This window comes from Quercus lobata, chromosome 6, assembly GCF_001633185.2.
Source record: "Quercus lobata isolate SW786 chromosome 6, ValleyOak3.0 Primary Assembly, whole genome shotgun sequence".
NCBI lineage: Eukaryota > Viridiplantae > Streptophyta > Magnoliopsida > Fagales > Fagaceae > Quercus > Quercus lobata.
This window is the reverse complement of record NC_044909.1, coordinates 9,765,863-9,782,866: the sequence shown is the minus strand read 5'-3', so window position 1 is coordinate 9,782,866 and position 17,004 is coordinate 9,765,863. Positions and strand designations below refer to the sequence as shown.

The 17,004-nt window shown below is 35.8% G+C and overlaps 1 protein-coding gene across 1 annotated transcript; it reads right to left on the bottom strand.

Annotated features, from left to right (window-relative positions):
• Positions 1-4,220: 4,220 nt before the first annotated feature.
• LOC115950557 (phylloplanin-like) lies at positions 4,221-5,078 on the bottom strand. Its single transcript, XM_031067748.1, has 2 exons — positions 4,895-5,078; positions 4,221-4,781 (listed from the first exon to the last, which is right to left on the bottom strand). The coding sequence occupies exons 1-2, from the start codon at positions 5,043-5,045 to the stop codon at positions 4,489-4,491; spliced, it is 444 nt and encodes a 147-aa protein (XP_030923608.1). The 5' UTR covers positions 5,046-5,078; the 3' UTR covers positions 4,221-4,488.
• Between the last annotated feature and the right edge of the window lie 11,926 nt (positions 5,079-17,004).

Sequence of the window (17,004 nt, the reverse complement as noted above, 5' to 3'; positions counted from 1 at the left end):
ATAAAAAATATGGCTAAATTACGTTTACTCTAACTTAAACTAAGTGCGGAACAAGAGTAAATAAGCGCAATGAACTGATAACACTACCCTAAGCCATATTCAACAATAAAAAGAAAGCTTAAAGAGTAGGGAAGAGAGATGCAAACACAAGATAACACCAAGATGTGTTATCGAAGAGGAAACCGAAGAACTCAGCGAAAAACCTCTCCGTGACCTTCCTAGTCAAAATCGATCCACTAGAGAATAAAGTTGAGCGCACGAATATCAAAAGACCCTCTAAGCCTAGTCTACCCCATGTACTTGAGCCCTTCAAGCTCTTGCTACCAACGGACTTCTCAGAGTCTTGTCTTCTCTAACTTTCCGGATCCCGCAATTCAGCTCGATTGCATCCACTACTAAATGCCTCCTTCCAATATTTCTTAGCAACACCAAAATCTCACTTAACACTCAGAATGGGTGTGGTAAGTGTTTGGGCTAACAAACTCTTAAGGATCTAGAGATGGATAGGTAGGAGTTGAAGAAAACCAAAAGAAAATTTGTAAATGATTGTGGGTAGAACAATCTCTAACTCTCAAGTGTATTTGTTAGGATTTTCTTTCTAAAAATCACGCATTACAATCCATGGGTACTGAGGGTATTTATATTGTGGGTAAAGAATTTGGTAAAGCAACTTAACTTTTTTCCAAACAGAATGTTTCTTGGGAACTTTGTGGGATGGCCCTTCTCGCGAAACACTCACGAACTTGATAGCCTGGCATGACTCTTCAGCTTCCTGTCATGTGCTTCACATGTGGCCTTTTCACGGGTTGCTTCTTGCGAGTTACTCGCGAACTAGTCACTAATTGTACTAATTCATCTTTTGAAGCTTGATTCTTCACCGATCTCTCACACTCATCCCTTACAAATAAACCCACCTACATACAGGGAAAATGATTGAAGAAATTACAATCGAATTTGGCACGGAATTAAAGCCAACACAAGTTAGTTGGAAATCACAACTTTACAAAAATAATATTACATATTATGCTAGATCAAAGAAGAATGATGTAACATAGGGTTCCCATGGATGTGGACATACGGGTTCCATAGACGTTCTGTAGGGTTGGCAATCGCCTTCCATGAATGACCTACAAAAAGTTCATGGATGATGATAGAGGAAGAAAAAGTAAGTACTTGTAATTCCTATTTTGCAAGTTTGGTGAATTAGAAATTTGGAAGAAAACTTGTTACTTGTTATTAGTTTTATGCACCTGAGAATTTAAAAAAAAAAGAAAAAAATTATAGGAAGTTTATTTTTTTATTTTTTTGGAAAACATAGGAAGTTAATTTTCAATATAAGAGATAAATGACCCAATGGCAAGGACAAAAAAGCCTAGCTCAATTAACTCAAACGAATCACCTATGGCTTGGTTTGGTCTAGTTATTTTCATGATAATTGATTGGTTGAGATTGGCAATTTTTTAATCGAACGAGGTTGGTTTAGATTTAAAATGCCCCAAACTAAACCAACCCCTACCTTTTAGGCCTTAATTTGGCTCAGGCCTTTGAGAATTTCTAGAAGTGCTCGCTCCAGGCCCCAATGAAAGTAGTTAAATTAAGAGACCATTTCATTACAACATGATTCCAAATTCAGCCCATAAGCATATATATACTTGTGCCCACATCTTAACAAAACCATAAAGATATATAAACTCAACTCATAGATTATTTGTGATCACTAATAATTGTCACACATTTGCACAAAAATGGAATAGGGATGAGTGTTTGTTAAGATAATTTGGGCTCCCTCATTTAGCAAAGAAACCGCATCAGGAAAGAAATAGACCATTGCGTGCACAACTTGATTCCTGAAACAAGCACCAAAAGGATGTTCAATGTCCTATACATATTCCTCTCTTTCAATTTCCCTCTGGCCTTTTTCTTTCTCCTCATGTGTAATGCTCTATCTCCAATATTCATACCCCATACCTCCTCAACCTTAAAACCCATATGCCAAACAAACTTAAATTAATTCAATTCTATCAAGACCAAAAACAAATCTATACCTCCATCCATGGCAACAATGACCCTAAGACTCATCATTCCTAGCCTCCATGATCTAATTATCTGGAACACCCTACACCATTTTGTGATGGTAGTAGTTGCAGGACTAGTTGTCCTATATCTTGTATACAAAAGAGAAGTACCCATTAATTTACTAGACTTTGCTTGCTACAAACCACCCAACTCTTATAGGCTACCCAAGTCAATATTCCTAAAGGCTGTCTTTCTTAATAACATGGATCCTAATAGCATTGCTTTCCAGATCAAAATCTTAGAAAAAATAGGGTTCAGTGAGGAAACTTGTATTCCTCCTTCACTTGCTCGAGTACCAATTAAAAAATCTCTCCCAAGAACAGTGTTTTCGACGTACTGTAAGGGCGAGGCCAAGCTTTCCAGAGAAGGAAGATTGGCCATACAATTAGAGAGGGGATTGTTAACCACTAGATTGCACTTACTCAATAGTGTTTGGAGAAGAACTTGTAGAGGATTCAAGGGAATTTAAAATATTCTGGCGTTATTGGTTGTTGCACTAGCAGCCACATTTCCAGCTCCACATTGCAGTTGTACTAGAGCATCTAGAAGTAAACATAACAAAACAATGGTAGATTTGAGGCATGACCCTTGTCACTGTCTTTAGACGATACACATCGTCTATGGGGTTTCTGGTTAGGTATGGCAAAAAGTACTCGATCTGTGGATATCTGGCCCGACCCGACCCGACCCAACCCTAAGGGGACAGGTTTTACCCGGCCTGTAAAACAATAGGGTCGGGTTTGAATTTTTAAAATAAAACCCGAAACAAGTCTAGGTTTTAGTTAAACCCACCCTGAACACAGGCCCGACCTTGACCCCGACTCGTTTAAAACTAAAATTACCAAAAAACCATATATATATATATATATATATATAAACTTATAAACCCTACCCTCACCCTCTCACTTCACATAGCCACCCCATCCCGTTTCCCTCACTTTCCTCTATTACTGTAACTCAGTCTCACTTACCCTCAAGCACTGTCACTACTAGCCATCGCTCGAACTCGCCGCTAGCCCTCCACCATTCTTTTCTTTCACATTTTCCTTTCCTCCAAACACCACTTATACTTTCTATTTTCAACACATGCATTAATTTTCGTCACTATTTTTTAGATTTTTTTTTTCATTTTTTAGCGATTATTTGTTCAAGCTTTTGCTAATCTGTGACTCCTCCAACGGAAAATCGTGCTTGCTGCTCAAATTTGAATATGAGAAAATACGAATTTTTTTTTTTGCTTGGGCCACGGTATAGGCTTCAATTCCATCTTTTTTCTTTTATTGGGCTGTGGTTTCTACCCAAATCTAACCTGGTTAGACAGGGCGGGTTTGGGGCCTGAAAAAATAAAAATAAAAAACTCGTTTATTAAACCTGTCGAGTTCAAGTAAAGAGTACTAGCCCGCAGAGTGGGTTTGGGTATAAAGAAACCAAACCCATTGCCATTCCTATTTCTGGTGTAGCAGACTAATAACATTGCGCCTGCCGCCCTCGGGATAGAACAACTCAGCCACCTTGCTAATTATCCTTACAAGCCCACACCGCTTGTAGAATAGGAATCTCTCAATAGTACTTTTCTTTTACCCAAAAATATAGTATATCGAAGGATATCTTATTTTCATGAGATTCGAATTTTGATTCTGCAAAAATGTTGGTAGTTTTCTTTTTTAAGTGAAAATGGTGCCCATAAGAAAATTGATTTTCTCATCTAAAATCGGACATGTTGGCTGCATATTCATATTGGCTGAAGAAACATACAATAAAGATCACGTTTATTTGGGTTTTAAATTTACTTGATTGTTGTTATAATTATCTTTAAAATGGACAGTAAATAGTAATTATATTGAATCATAATATATCAATGTCAACGGTAACATAAAAAATGTACAAACTCAACCAATTAAAGATGATGGTTTAAAGCAATGAATTAAGATTGAATAATAGAAAAACGTTAGCCACTAACGTTTACTAGGCAGCCAACTCTTAACAAATAGTTAAAAATAATAATAAATATAAAATATTATGATTTTTATAAAAATATTCCAACACTTAACCCCGTAGTTTACCAAATATTCTAAACGCTACAATTCTTTCCGGTTAAAATAAGTTTTCAAATTAAACTTTTACTTCCTTCGTACAATAATACCAAAACGAACACCATCAAAAAGGTTTTTTGCCAATTAACATAGCCTTGATTATCATATACAAGTCAAACGAAATCCAAAACTAAGTCTATGTTCATTTGAAGGACATTAAAGGCTTTATTAATTATATATAGCGACAGGAGTACTCCTTAATTAGGAAAGGAGTTTACGGATTGGATGATAATCTTCATAACATTATTAAAGAGTTGGAAAGGAATGTACTATATCATTGGTTCAATTGACCTTATTCATGTAAATACTCTTCTATTCCTCAAGTTGATGAACTGTAACGGAACCCAATTGGCCCAAACGTGAGAACAATACGGAGCCCCAAAACACTGCTTCTAATGAACTGTATGCGCGATTCCAAGACTCCCACAGGAGGAAGCGTGGAGTTGCAGGTGGAGAGGGGTGTTGTAACCACTAGATTGCAAAGATTCAAGAGTACTGTTGGTGAGAGAAAAAGTTGTGTAGAATCCAAGGAAAATGAAAATACTCCACTGGCATTGGTTGTTGCACTAGCAACCACATTTCTAGCTCCACACCGCAGTTGTACTTGAGCATCTAGAAGTAAACATAACAAAACAATGGTGAGATTGAAGTACCTTATTAGCTGAGACTAATGTGTGTAGTCATGGTGCATTGGACTAACAGTAACAAATTCAGAGCAAACTTACTTGGGAAAGGCGGGGTGGCAGTAACATTCGCACCTAAACTGCAAGGCACAAAAGATGGCTGGACCTCAACCACAACATTAGTGCCTTTAGCTATTGGAAGTGCCAATGCAGCAACCATTACGGTAACAAAGAGAACTAACTTCAAGGCCATTTCTCAATCACAGCGTATTGCTCTATCGATAGTCGAAACTGGCTTGTAGTAGAAATGCCGGCCATTCAACCATTTTATAGGATAAGTGTGGCCAAGTTGCAGCCGATTTTTTTGACATAAATCACGAAGCTAGAGCTCTCTGTGCAAGTCAAGAGAGATAATAACTCTCATGTTGTATGACATGAAGTTCACCTTCACCATGGATTCGAACTTTGTGGGGTTACACCTACTAGCAGGCAGCTTGATATAGTTTGAGGCTTAGTGCAATAAATTTAAGCGGAATTTCTTTCTTTCTTTCATATTTAAATTGGTAGCATGTTCATCAGTTCATGTTCATGTTATGCACAAATTAATTACAAATTACACATACATATATATATATATATATATTATCACAACCTTCATAATAATAGTGAGTCACTCGAAATTCTAAATTAACTAATATAACAAATAAATTTATATATTGAGCCATTTAATGTAATTAAAGACAAAATGTTATGTGGAAGTTTGTTTATATTATTTCACTATCTTTAATTATATATAATAAGTGATTAAAAAATATATTTTTATGAATTTTTTGTTGACATGTGAGAATTTCATTAAAATCTTGTGCTATATTTTTTATGTTGTGAGTAAAAATTTATCAAAAAATCCTATTTGAGATTCAATTAACAAATTTATCTTTATTTCATAAGTTTTTATATTAAAATTGATATTTACTAGTACACATTTATAATGAAAAATATTTTCAAATAAAAATGAACTATCTAGAATATAAAATATTTGATTGCAAGAGCCGTAACCTCGGGATCCACCCCATTGAACGGGTAGAAGAAGTGTGTTAATATCTGAATAAACTTGACTAATTATATTTTCCCCTGTATATCGAGGGCTTAACATTGTATTACCCACTAATTTATTAAAATGTAAAAATAAGAAAATAATAACAATAAAGTAGTATATAAATCGAAACAAAAAATGTTGACAAAAATTTAGGATCAAAGATTTGAATCTAATCTAGAGACCAAGTGATGCCATGGCCTTCCCAGCCCCAAAGAATTTATTTTATTTTATTTTTTTAATGGCGTTTATAGTAAAAATATGTAGTCTATACTTTGGAGACTTGTAACTCGCTCTCAAAAGTTAAATTGGTCCAAAGAGGCCCAAAAGATATAAATAGCCAACTTGCCCAGATGTAGTGTTTCTATATTGAAGGTATCGACTCATCTAGGACCACCAGTACCTCAACGCTACCATCAATATGGGCTGGATAAAAGCTTTGACTTCTATTCCTCTAAGCCTGCTCTCTCTTTGCGAAATTAATTTTATGAAACAAAAGATTTTGAATTAATCGTTATTAATAATTTTTTTTTCTTGAATACAAAACGCTTAAATTTTTGAGTTGGAAAATATGCCATTTTTTTTATATGCTTTATTTATTCTTTTTTTTAGTTAATTAACCAATTTCAACTATTAGAATATGAATTTGGAAAAATTAAGAAAGTGAAGGCTTATTATATTTGCATGTTTTGGTGCTCATGTAGTTAAAAGAATGAGGAATAGATTATAATATAAAAATGATCTCTTTCTCTTTTTGTAGTGTTGGTGGGTGAAACATAATGTTGTGAGTTTTGATAGAGTCAAATTGAAAATACTATTCTTGAATCAATTTTTTTAGTTTTTGGATTTTATCAAATTTATATCAAAGATTTCCAACAATTACTATCTATTATGTTATCATATTATAATGAGATGAATAAAAAGAATTTTTTTTTGAAAATGTGATGCTACAATTAGATCAATAATAAAATATTAGAAACAATTAAAAAAAACTACCAAAATATTTAAAATGTTAAAGAAATGGAGTTTATTATGTATAAATGGTTGGGATGAGAGTAAAACAAGGAATGAAAAATGGGAAAAGGAATACAATGGTAGGAAAACAATTGCAAGAAGCAAAGTTTTAATAAAAGAGGAAAAAATATAAGAGCATTAGTGTTACCTTTTCAAAGGTGATAAGAAATAAGGATAATAAGATCTCAAATTATTTGTGTAATAATTATCATGGTTTGTGTCTATTGATATGTAATTTTTTTTTTTGGGGGGTGTAATATAGCACCTTAAGAACAGTGCTTTTATAAGACACTATAGATAATGTATTTATATGGACACTCACAATAGTATCATGTGCTATTGAGGTTTTGCAGTTGGGAAAATTTGTTTACGGTTTCTAGGGATGTGCTATACTAATAGTACATTGGCCTATTTTGGTTTTTTTTTTTTTTTTTTAGTTATTTTTTTTGGGCTTAGTGGTAAAAACCCCAAGAGTTCAACTCTTATTAAGTTTTCAAGCCACTAGGTTTAGGTTTTAGTCTTCTATCTATATAAGGCTAATGATTTTTATTTAAGAGTAGAAGATTGAATTATCTAAATTTTCAAAAGCTACGAAGTTTAATGAGCTCTAGCTCAACTAAAAATCTCCTCCCCTTATAAGTTCTAGGTGGGGAGAGAGAGAGAGAGGGTGGGGGCTGGTTTAGTTGATGTTGTACATTGTTATCTTGTATTAGAATATGCTACCATTCCTATAGATTCATTTTTGAATGTGAATGCAGCTTTGTGATTCCAGGTAGCTTGTATCTCCCTTAATTGAAATCAGATACCAAAAGATGCAGACTTTGTATAGTAATTGCAGTAGATCATGCTTGCACTATATATGATCACGTACATGGTCTCAAGTTTTATGTCGGTTTCTTGCTATTTCTATACGTTGCAACTTGCAAAAGAGATGGTTTTAACTACAAGAGCTTATATAACTGAAAAGAAAAAAAAAAAAAAAAACTTTTAATAACTCAGTAAACCAATTTTATCATAACTCTTTTAGAGCGCCTAAGTGCCAAACCTATAGATGCTTACCCTGAAGCTTTTCTCCATAGTCACCGATCCAAATCCATAATCCCCATATGCCCAACAGATATCACCCCAGATGATGAAGATGAAGTAGAGACCCCTGCAAACCACAGACACCCACATCACAAAAAATCAACCACAAATGACTAGTCAGAAAGGTAAACCCACAAAAAAAAAAAAACAGAGACCTTTCAAACTATAGAATGAAAAATAAAAATATGGAGAATAATATATAAAGGACTACTAGTGCTGTTAGAACATATTAGTGCCTTTTTCCTCTCCTGAGAATGACTACAGAATTTTTGGAAGACACAATCGTAGAAATCCTCCAACTCTAACTAAACCCTTGATATATTTTAGGCCTGTATCTAAGTATCCCATAATTTCTTTAGATTTGGAACTGATCCTGACCATCTTCAATTTCATGTCACCTTGAAATCCTATAAATTGCAAGTATGAATTATACAATTATACTATTGTTTGATTGCTAGAGAAACAATAGAATATTTTCTTTTGTTTCTCTGACCAGGAAATGGGTTTAATTCTTTTTTGTGCCCGTTGTCAGTTTTGTACTTATCTCCTTTAAAAATCCAATCATCGACACCATTGTGGTTATTGGATTTGATTGTGTTTTCTCCACTTTGGAATTGAACTTGCTTCAACCAATTTTTGGCTTGTCTGAGTATTTATAATTTAAAAGTAGTTAATCAATACTATTTGGCTCTTGTGACTTACGGCCATGGTTGTTGTATAGAAAGGGTCTTTTGCTCAATTTGTCATTAAAAGTTTAAGTCTACCACTATACCCTTCAACCTATTTGCCAAAATCTTAATTATGCATTTGTACACTATGTTGTAGCAAAATATATGCCTAACATCTGCCATGTAGGATGGACTAGATACTAATCAAGAAACTTGAATTAAGAAACTTGGCATGTCAAATTTTATAGTCCTCACCACAAATTTTATCTAAAGTGCACCGTGAGTTAATTGCCCTCCTCTCTTGCATTTTATCTTATGTAGAAAACAGGTGTGGAGGTCCTTCTTAAGCCATCTGGCCTAGGAAAAAAATGAAAAAAGAAAAAAAAAAAAAAGGGCTATAGCCGCGTTTAAAAATTCTACTAAAAATATATCCTATAGCCACATTTAAAAAATGCGGCTATAGTTGTCACCTATAGCCACATTTTAAAGGTGGCTATAGCTTTCACCAATAGCCGTGTTTCAAACATGGCCATTGGTCCGATCCAATAGCCACGTTTTAAAAAGTTCCAATGGTCCTAGACTATAGCCGCGTTTGAAAAAGTTCGGCCATAGACCCCTCAGGCATACAGTCATAGGGTTTAGGCCAATTTTGAAAACGTGGTTTAAAAAAACGTGGCTATAGGCCAAAACGTCCTATAGCCACGTTTTTATGAGCTATAGCCGCGTTTTAAAAATGTGGCTATAGAAATTTTTTTTTGTAGTGATGTTATACACAAATTAATTACAAATTTTATATATATATATATATATATATACACACACATTATCACAACCTTCATAATAATAGTGAGTCACTTGAAATTCTAAATTAACTAATACAATAAATATATTTATATATTGAGCCATTTAATGTAATTAAAGACAAAATGTTATGTGGAAGTTTGTTAATATTATTTCACTATGTTTAATTATATATAATAAGTGATTAAAAAAATATATTTTTATGAATTTTTTGTTGACGTGTGAGAATTTCATTAAAATCTTGTGCTATATTTTTTATGTTGTGAGTAAAAATTTATCAAAAAATCCTATTTGAGATTCAATTAACAAACTTATCTTTATTTCATAAGTTTTTATATTAAAATTGATATTTACTAGTAAACATTTATAATGAAAAATATTTTCAAATAAAAATGAACTATCTAGAATATAAAATATTTGATTGCAAGAGCCGTAACCTCGGGATCCACCCCATTGAAAGGGTAGAGTATCTGAATAAAATCGACTAATTATATTTGCCCCTGTATATCGAGGGCTTAACATTCTATTACCCACTAACTTATTAAAATGTAAAAATAAGAAAATAATAACAATAAAGTAGCATATACATCGAAACAAAACATGTTGACAAAAAATTAGGATCAAAGATTTGAATCTAATCTAGAGACCAAGTGATGCCATGGCCTTCCCAGCCCCAAAGAATATATATATATATATATATATTTTAATGGGGTTTATAGTAAAAATATGTAGTCTATACTTTGGAGACTTGTAAGTAACTCCCTCTCAAAAGTTAAATTGGTCCAAAGAGGCCCAAAAAATATAAATAGCCAACTTGCCCAGATGTAGTGTTTCTATATTGAAGGTATCGACTCATCTAGGACCACCAGTACCTCAACGCTACCATCAATATGGGCTGGACAAAAGCTTTGACTTCTATTCCTCTAAGCCTGCTCTCTCTTTGCGAAATTAATTTTTTGAAACGAAAGATTTTGAATTAATCGTTATTAATGATTTTTTCTTTCTTGAATACAAAACGCTTAAATTTTTGAGTTTGAAAATATGCAATTTTTTTATATGCTTTATTTATTCTTTTTTTTTAGTTAATTAACCAATTTCAACTATTAGAATATGAATTTGGAAAAATTAAGAAAGTGAAGGCTTATTATATTTGCATGTTTTGGTGCTCATGTAGTTAAAAGAATGAGGAATAGATTATAATATAAAAATGATCTCTTTCTCTTTTTGTAGTGTTGGTGAGTAAAACATAATGTTGTGAGTTTTGATAGAGTCAAATTGAAAATACTATTCTTGAATCAATTTTTTTAGTTTTTGGATTTTATCAAATTTATATCAAAGATTTCCAACAATTACTATCTATTATGTTATCATATTATAATGAGATGAACAAAAAGAAATTTTTTTTGAAAATCTGATGCTACAATTAGATCAATAATAAAATATTAGAAACAAGTAAAAAAACTACCAAAATATTTAAAATGTTAAAGAAATGGAGTTTATTATGTATAAATGGTTGGGATGAGAGTAAAACAAGTAATGAAAAATGGGAAAAGTTTAGTTCCAAACTTGTTTGGAGATACCTTTTTTAATTTATTATGTGACAATTGATAAGACTATCTATATGTATTATTTAAACAAGTCACATAATATATTAAAAGAGCATATGACAAAAAAATACACATGAATGGTCTCATTAACCATCACATTAATAAGTTAGAGCAAAATAACTCCAAATTAACATGTTTGGAGCCAAACATTTTCCATAAAAAAATTTATATGAAAAATAAGATGGAAGAGAAAGAACTGTTGGAAGAATATTGCTTGGGTGCAAAAAAGGAGAGGGGAAGAATAAGAGTGAAAATGTGGAGAGGAAGAGTTGTACAAAATGTAATTGGAAGAATATAAGAAGTCATGAATGAAAGAATTGAAGAAGGCCTTAAGGGAATGGATTTGAAAAATCAAATATTACAAAAAAAAAAAAAGTTGCTAGTGGATTAGTGGAGATTTGCTAGTGGATTAGAGGATATTCCTTCAGATCGGTTTGTTTGAAAAGATTTAGTGATCTTTTTTTCTTTTCTTTTCTTTTTATAATCTTTGACTCTCTGAAAAAAATTCTTGTTCTGTACTGCCCTTACTTTCCTTTTTGGGACAATATTGGAGCTCTAACTCTATTTGAGGCTCATTGCTAGATGTACCCAAATCAAATTAATTGGTTTCTTACGTGGTCAATGATAACTCCACCACTTCCAAAAGCCATAAAACTGGTTTTTTCAACTCTGCTATGATCCCATGCTCTAGCCACATGAATTTGCTTCTTGCTGCGGACATTCGTTGTGGAATATGCACACAGTCACATATTTGCATTGGCTATGAAATACTAGAGCATAAGGAGATCAATGCTAGTGTGGATGTTAGGAACAGAGAGCTTGGATAGTTGAAATTATGCTTCCAAGAACAGAGAAGAGATAAGAACAGGGAATTAGAGAAGAAATAAGAACAGAGAATTAGAGAGAGAGAGAGGAAACATAGAATTGAAGAACTGGTAAATTTGGAAATGAATTCTGATACATGCTTCCTTCTTTCCAGGATTCTAATACTCTCTCAGCCTCACTCCCTAACTGCCTAACGGCCAAGCCAGCTGTTAACCAGCTGCCAATATGCCAACACTAACCATTTATTTAACTAACTCTTATTTGGTAACATTACTAGTAGCAGCACCATCATCAGCTGCTCCTGCATGACTCATCAGCTGCTCCTGCGTGCATCATCAGCTGCTCCTGCATGCCCCATCAGCAACTTGTACATGCCCCACACCAACACCCCATATGCAGCATCATACGCCCCCTCATGCAGCTGCATACACATAGCTAGTGCAGCAACATACACGTCACTAACATCATCACACACCTCACTAACATACTAACACATACTAACATATAGTAACATACTAACACATACTAACATATTCTAAAAATACCCTCCCCTTCAAAGCACCTTGCCCACAAGGTGGGGAAACTTCTGTTGCAGCACAAAAAGATTCTCCCAAGTAGCATCATCCTTGCTTTCATCTTGCCACTGCACCAGCACCTGGGTGATAGTTCTACTCCTCAACTGATGTGACCTGGTAGCTAAAATAGCCACTGGTTCAGGGTTAGGAATCTGATCCACATTCACAGCAGGTAAAGCAGACCTTGGAACTATCTGAGCACCTAACTTAGCCTTGAGGTTGGAGACATGAAACACAGGATGTATTTGAGAACCTGCAGGCAATTCCAGCTTATAAGACACCTCTCCCACCTTCTGCACAACCTGGTAAGGTCCATAAAAACGAGGAGCTAACTTGCCAAACTTCTTGGACTGAACTGAGGACTGCTTGTAAGGTTGCAGTCTAAGATACACCCAATCCCCCACAGTAAAAGACCTATCCACCCGTTTCTTGTCAGCAAACCATTTCATCCTCTCTTGTGCAGCAGTCAAATTGTGCTTGAGTAATGAGAAGAGTTGTTGTCTATCCTGCAGAATTGAATCCACAGCTGCCACCCTTGTAGTGCCTGGAACATAATCCACAAGCTTGGGAGGAGGATATCCATAGAGGGCTTTAAATGGAGTAAGCTTAAGAGAGGAATGGAAATTAGTGTTGAACCAAAACTCTGCCAAGGGAAGCCAGGTCACCCAAGCTTGAGGTCTGTCAGCAGCAAAGGCCCTCAAATAATGTTCCAAACTTTTGTTCACAACTTCAGTCTGGCCATCAGTTTGTGGGTGATAAGAAGATGACATAGCCAAGCTTATCCCTTGCAGTTTCATCAATTCAGACCAGAATTTAGAGGTGAATATTGGATCTCTATCACTCACAATGGTAGAAGGCAGTCCATGTAGCTTAAAAACAGACTGCATGAAGAGCTGAGCCACCTTAGCAGCAGTGTAGGGATGAGCCAAGGGAATGAAGTGAACATATTTAGTGAACCTGTCTACCATAACAAACACTACTGACTTCTGTTGAGATTTAGGCAGGCCCTCTACAAAGTCCATGCTAATGTCAAGCCAAGGCCTATTTGGAATAACTAAGGGCTGCAACAAGCCAGCAGGGAAGCAAGTCTCAGTCTTCAACCTTTGACATACATCACATTCCTTGACCATAGTCTTCAAGTCCTTGCCCATACCAGACCAATAAAAGTCTTTCTTGAGTCTATGGAAGGACTTCAAATATCCAGAATGACCCCCTAAAGGGCTCTCATGGACTTGCTGCAAGGCAAGGGTCTTCAAGGTCTGATTGGAGCTTCCCAAGTATAGTCTACCCTTATAAAACAACAATCCATTACAAAATGTAAACCCCACTGGAACATTCTGCCCTGATTCAATAGCCTGGATAGTCTGCTGGATAGCTGGATCAGTGGCATAACTTGCTTTAAGATCATCAAGCCAATTAGGAGTAGGGAATGAGATAATGCATAGAGTACCCACTCCACTGCAGTTAGCATCATCATCCCCAGCCATTTCTCTTCTGGACAGTGCATCAGCAACTAGATTTTCCTTGCCATGCTTATATTCAACTATAAAGGCATATCCAAGTAATTTGGTAATCCATTTTTGTTGTGCAGGGGTACCAATCTTCTGCTCCAACAAATATTTCAGACTTTGATAGTCTGTCTTGATTACAAAAGGTCTTCCAAGGAGGTAAGGTCTCCATTTCTTCACAGCCACTACTAAAGCCAACAATTCTTTTTCATAAGTAGAAAGGGCAAGTGCCTTCCCCTTCAAAGCTTGGCTGTGGAAAGCAATGGGCCTTTGATTCTGCATTAAGACAGCCCCTATTCCCAACCCTGAAGCATCACATTCCACAACAAATGGTTTAGTGAAATCGGGCAAAGCTAGCACAGGTGGACTGGACATAGCATCCTTGAGCAGCTGGAAGGCATGTGAAGCTGCAGGAGTCCAATTGAAGGAGTCTTTCCTTAACAAGGCAGTTAAAGGAGCTGCAATCAAGCCATACCCTTTCACAAACTTCCTATAGTAACCAGTCAAGCCCAGGAAACCCCTCAAAGCCTTCACATCATGAGGAGTAGGCCATTGCTACATAGCAGCAGTCTTCCTTGGGTCTGTTTTCACCCCTTCACTAGAGATTAAATGTCCTAAATACTCTACCTCTTTACATGCAAACACACACTTTGATTGTTTTGCATACAATTGGTGATTCACCAATGTATCCAACACCAACTTAAGGTGACTGACATGAGCAGCCAAATCCTTACTATACACAAGTATGTCATCAAAAAACACCAAGACAAATTTCCTTAAGTAAGGTTTGAAAACTGAATTCATAAGTGACTGGAAAGTTGAGGGTGCATTGGTTAAACCAAATGGCATCACTAAGAACTCATAGTGACCCTCATGAGTTCTAAAGGTAGTCTTAGGAATGTCTTCCTCCTTCATTCTAATCTGATGATATCCGGATCTCAAATCCAATTTAGAAAAAACAGTAGCACCAAATAGTTCATCTAGCAGTTCATCAATAACAGGTATGGGATACTTATCTTTAATAGTTTCTTGATTCAAAGCTCTATAATCAATACACATCCTCCAAGAGCCATCAGCCTTCCTAACTAAAAGAACAGGTGAAGCAAATGGACTGCTACTATTTCTGATGAACCCCACAGACAACAACTCCTTAACAATGTTCTCTATTTCATTTTTTTGATAATAAGGATACCTGTAAGGCCTCTGAGATACAGCTTGAGTCCCTTCCTTCAAGGTGATATGATGTTCATGATCCCTTAAAGGAGGCAGGCCTTAGGGAGTAGCAAAAACAGTCTTATAATCCATCAACAAGGCTGCAATAGCTTCAGGGATTTGACCTTCTGCAGACATCAATTTAGGCTGCAACTGGACTGAAATCTGGAGAATCAGCCCCTTCTTCACAGATTGTTTCAAGAAATCATCACCCTCTTGCAATTGAGAATCAATAGCAGTCTTCAATCCTTGTAATTGGATTTGCTTGTAACCATAAGTAAAACTCATTATGAGCAACTTAAAGTCCCACTGAATTACTCCCAAGGTTCCCAACCAGTGAGTGCCCAAAACTAAGTCACATCCCCCCATTGGTAGCACATGTAAGTGTACTACAAACTCCACCCCTTGCATCAAAATAGGCACTGCCTTACAAACCCCCTGAGTTTAATAACATCCCCATTAGCAACCTTTACTTCCAGAATTTGAGAAGTGTCTACATGGATATGTAATTGTGAAACCAGCACAGCATCAATAAAATTGTGAGTGCTCCCTGAATCAATTAGAATTACAAAAGACCTTTGATTAAACTTTCCCATGACTCTCATCGTACCTGAAGTAGGGGTGCCACTCAATGCATATAAAGTAATCTCTGCATCTTCTTGATCTTGCCAAGCCTGTCCACTCTGATCTGTACATCCCTTTTCCTCCAATTCAGTCAGGTGCACCACAGAATTTGCATTCTCCTGAGTCAGTTCTACATGATCTAACAGAAATAATGTAGCACTCTTGCACTTGTGGCCAGGGGTCCATTTTTCATCACAATTATAACACAACCCCTTCTTCTTCCTTTCTTCCATTTGAGCAGGTGAAATCCTCCTAATAGGTAGCCTTGGCTTTGGCTCCAACAGAGTAGGAGCTTTTGGAGGAGCTCCCAAAATAGAAGGCTTTCCTTGATCTCCATGGAATTTGGAAAACTTCCTGCAACTCCAATTATATTCTTCCTGAATCTTTGCCAATCCAAAAGCCTCATTCAGAGATTTAGGACTAAGCATTCTTACTGGAAGCCTTATCTCATCTCTTAACCCACTTAAAAAACAGCTTAACTTGTGAGCAGCAGATAATCCCTTAATCCTGTTGGATAACACCTCAAATTGAGCTTTATATAATGACACTGAAGCAGTTTGTCTCAGCCTGGTAAGCGTTTCCATAGGATCATCATAAGCTGTAGCACCAAATCTGATATGCAATGCTTGAACCAATGACTCCCAATCAACAACGAGGCCTACTTCTTCACTATCTTGAAACCAGACTAGAGCCTCACCTTCCATATGAAACGAAGCTAGCATCACCTTCTCTGCAACTGGTGTATTGTAATACTTAAAATATTGGTTGGCCCTGTAGACCCAACCTGCAGGATCTTCTCCAAAGAACCTTGGAAATTCCAATCTCACAGAACGAGACATCACCATTGTTGATGAATTCATATTCCTAGGTTCACCATATGTTGGAGACTGAGGCAATCCTCCTTGATCAGAACCATTACGCCTCTGCACCAAAATTGCGAGTTGTTGATTCATTTCGTTCATAGTGCATGTATGCACTTCCTGGATAGTACGCATTTCTTGAATTTCTTTACCATGGTGATCACTTGCAGTTCTTAATGAAGCCAGAGCCTCTTGAGTCGCAGCGGTAGTTGATCGTGTCTCCGCCATGGCCGAGGAAAGTCTTGCTCTGATACCAAATGTTAGGAACAGAGAGCTTGGATAGTTGAAATTATGCTTCCAAGAACAGAGAAGAGATAAGAACAAGGAATTAGAGAAGAA

What these genes read in the sequence shown, in the direction of transcription:
- LOC115950557 (XM_031067748.1), bottom strand. Translation starts at nt 5,045, where the DNA reads ATGGCCTTGAAGTTAGTTCTCTTTGTTACCGTAATGGTTGCTGCATTG. An exon ending in TGCCACCCCGCCTTTCCCAA is followed by an intron (nt 4,782 to 4,894) that starts GTAAGTTTGCTC and finishes GTTTACTTCTAG; the next exon opens with ATGCTCAAGTACAACTGCGG.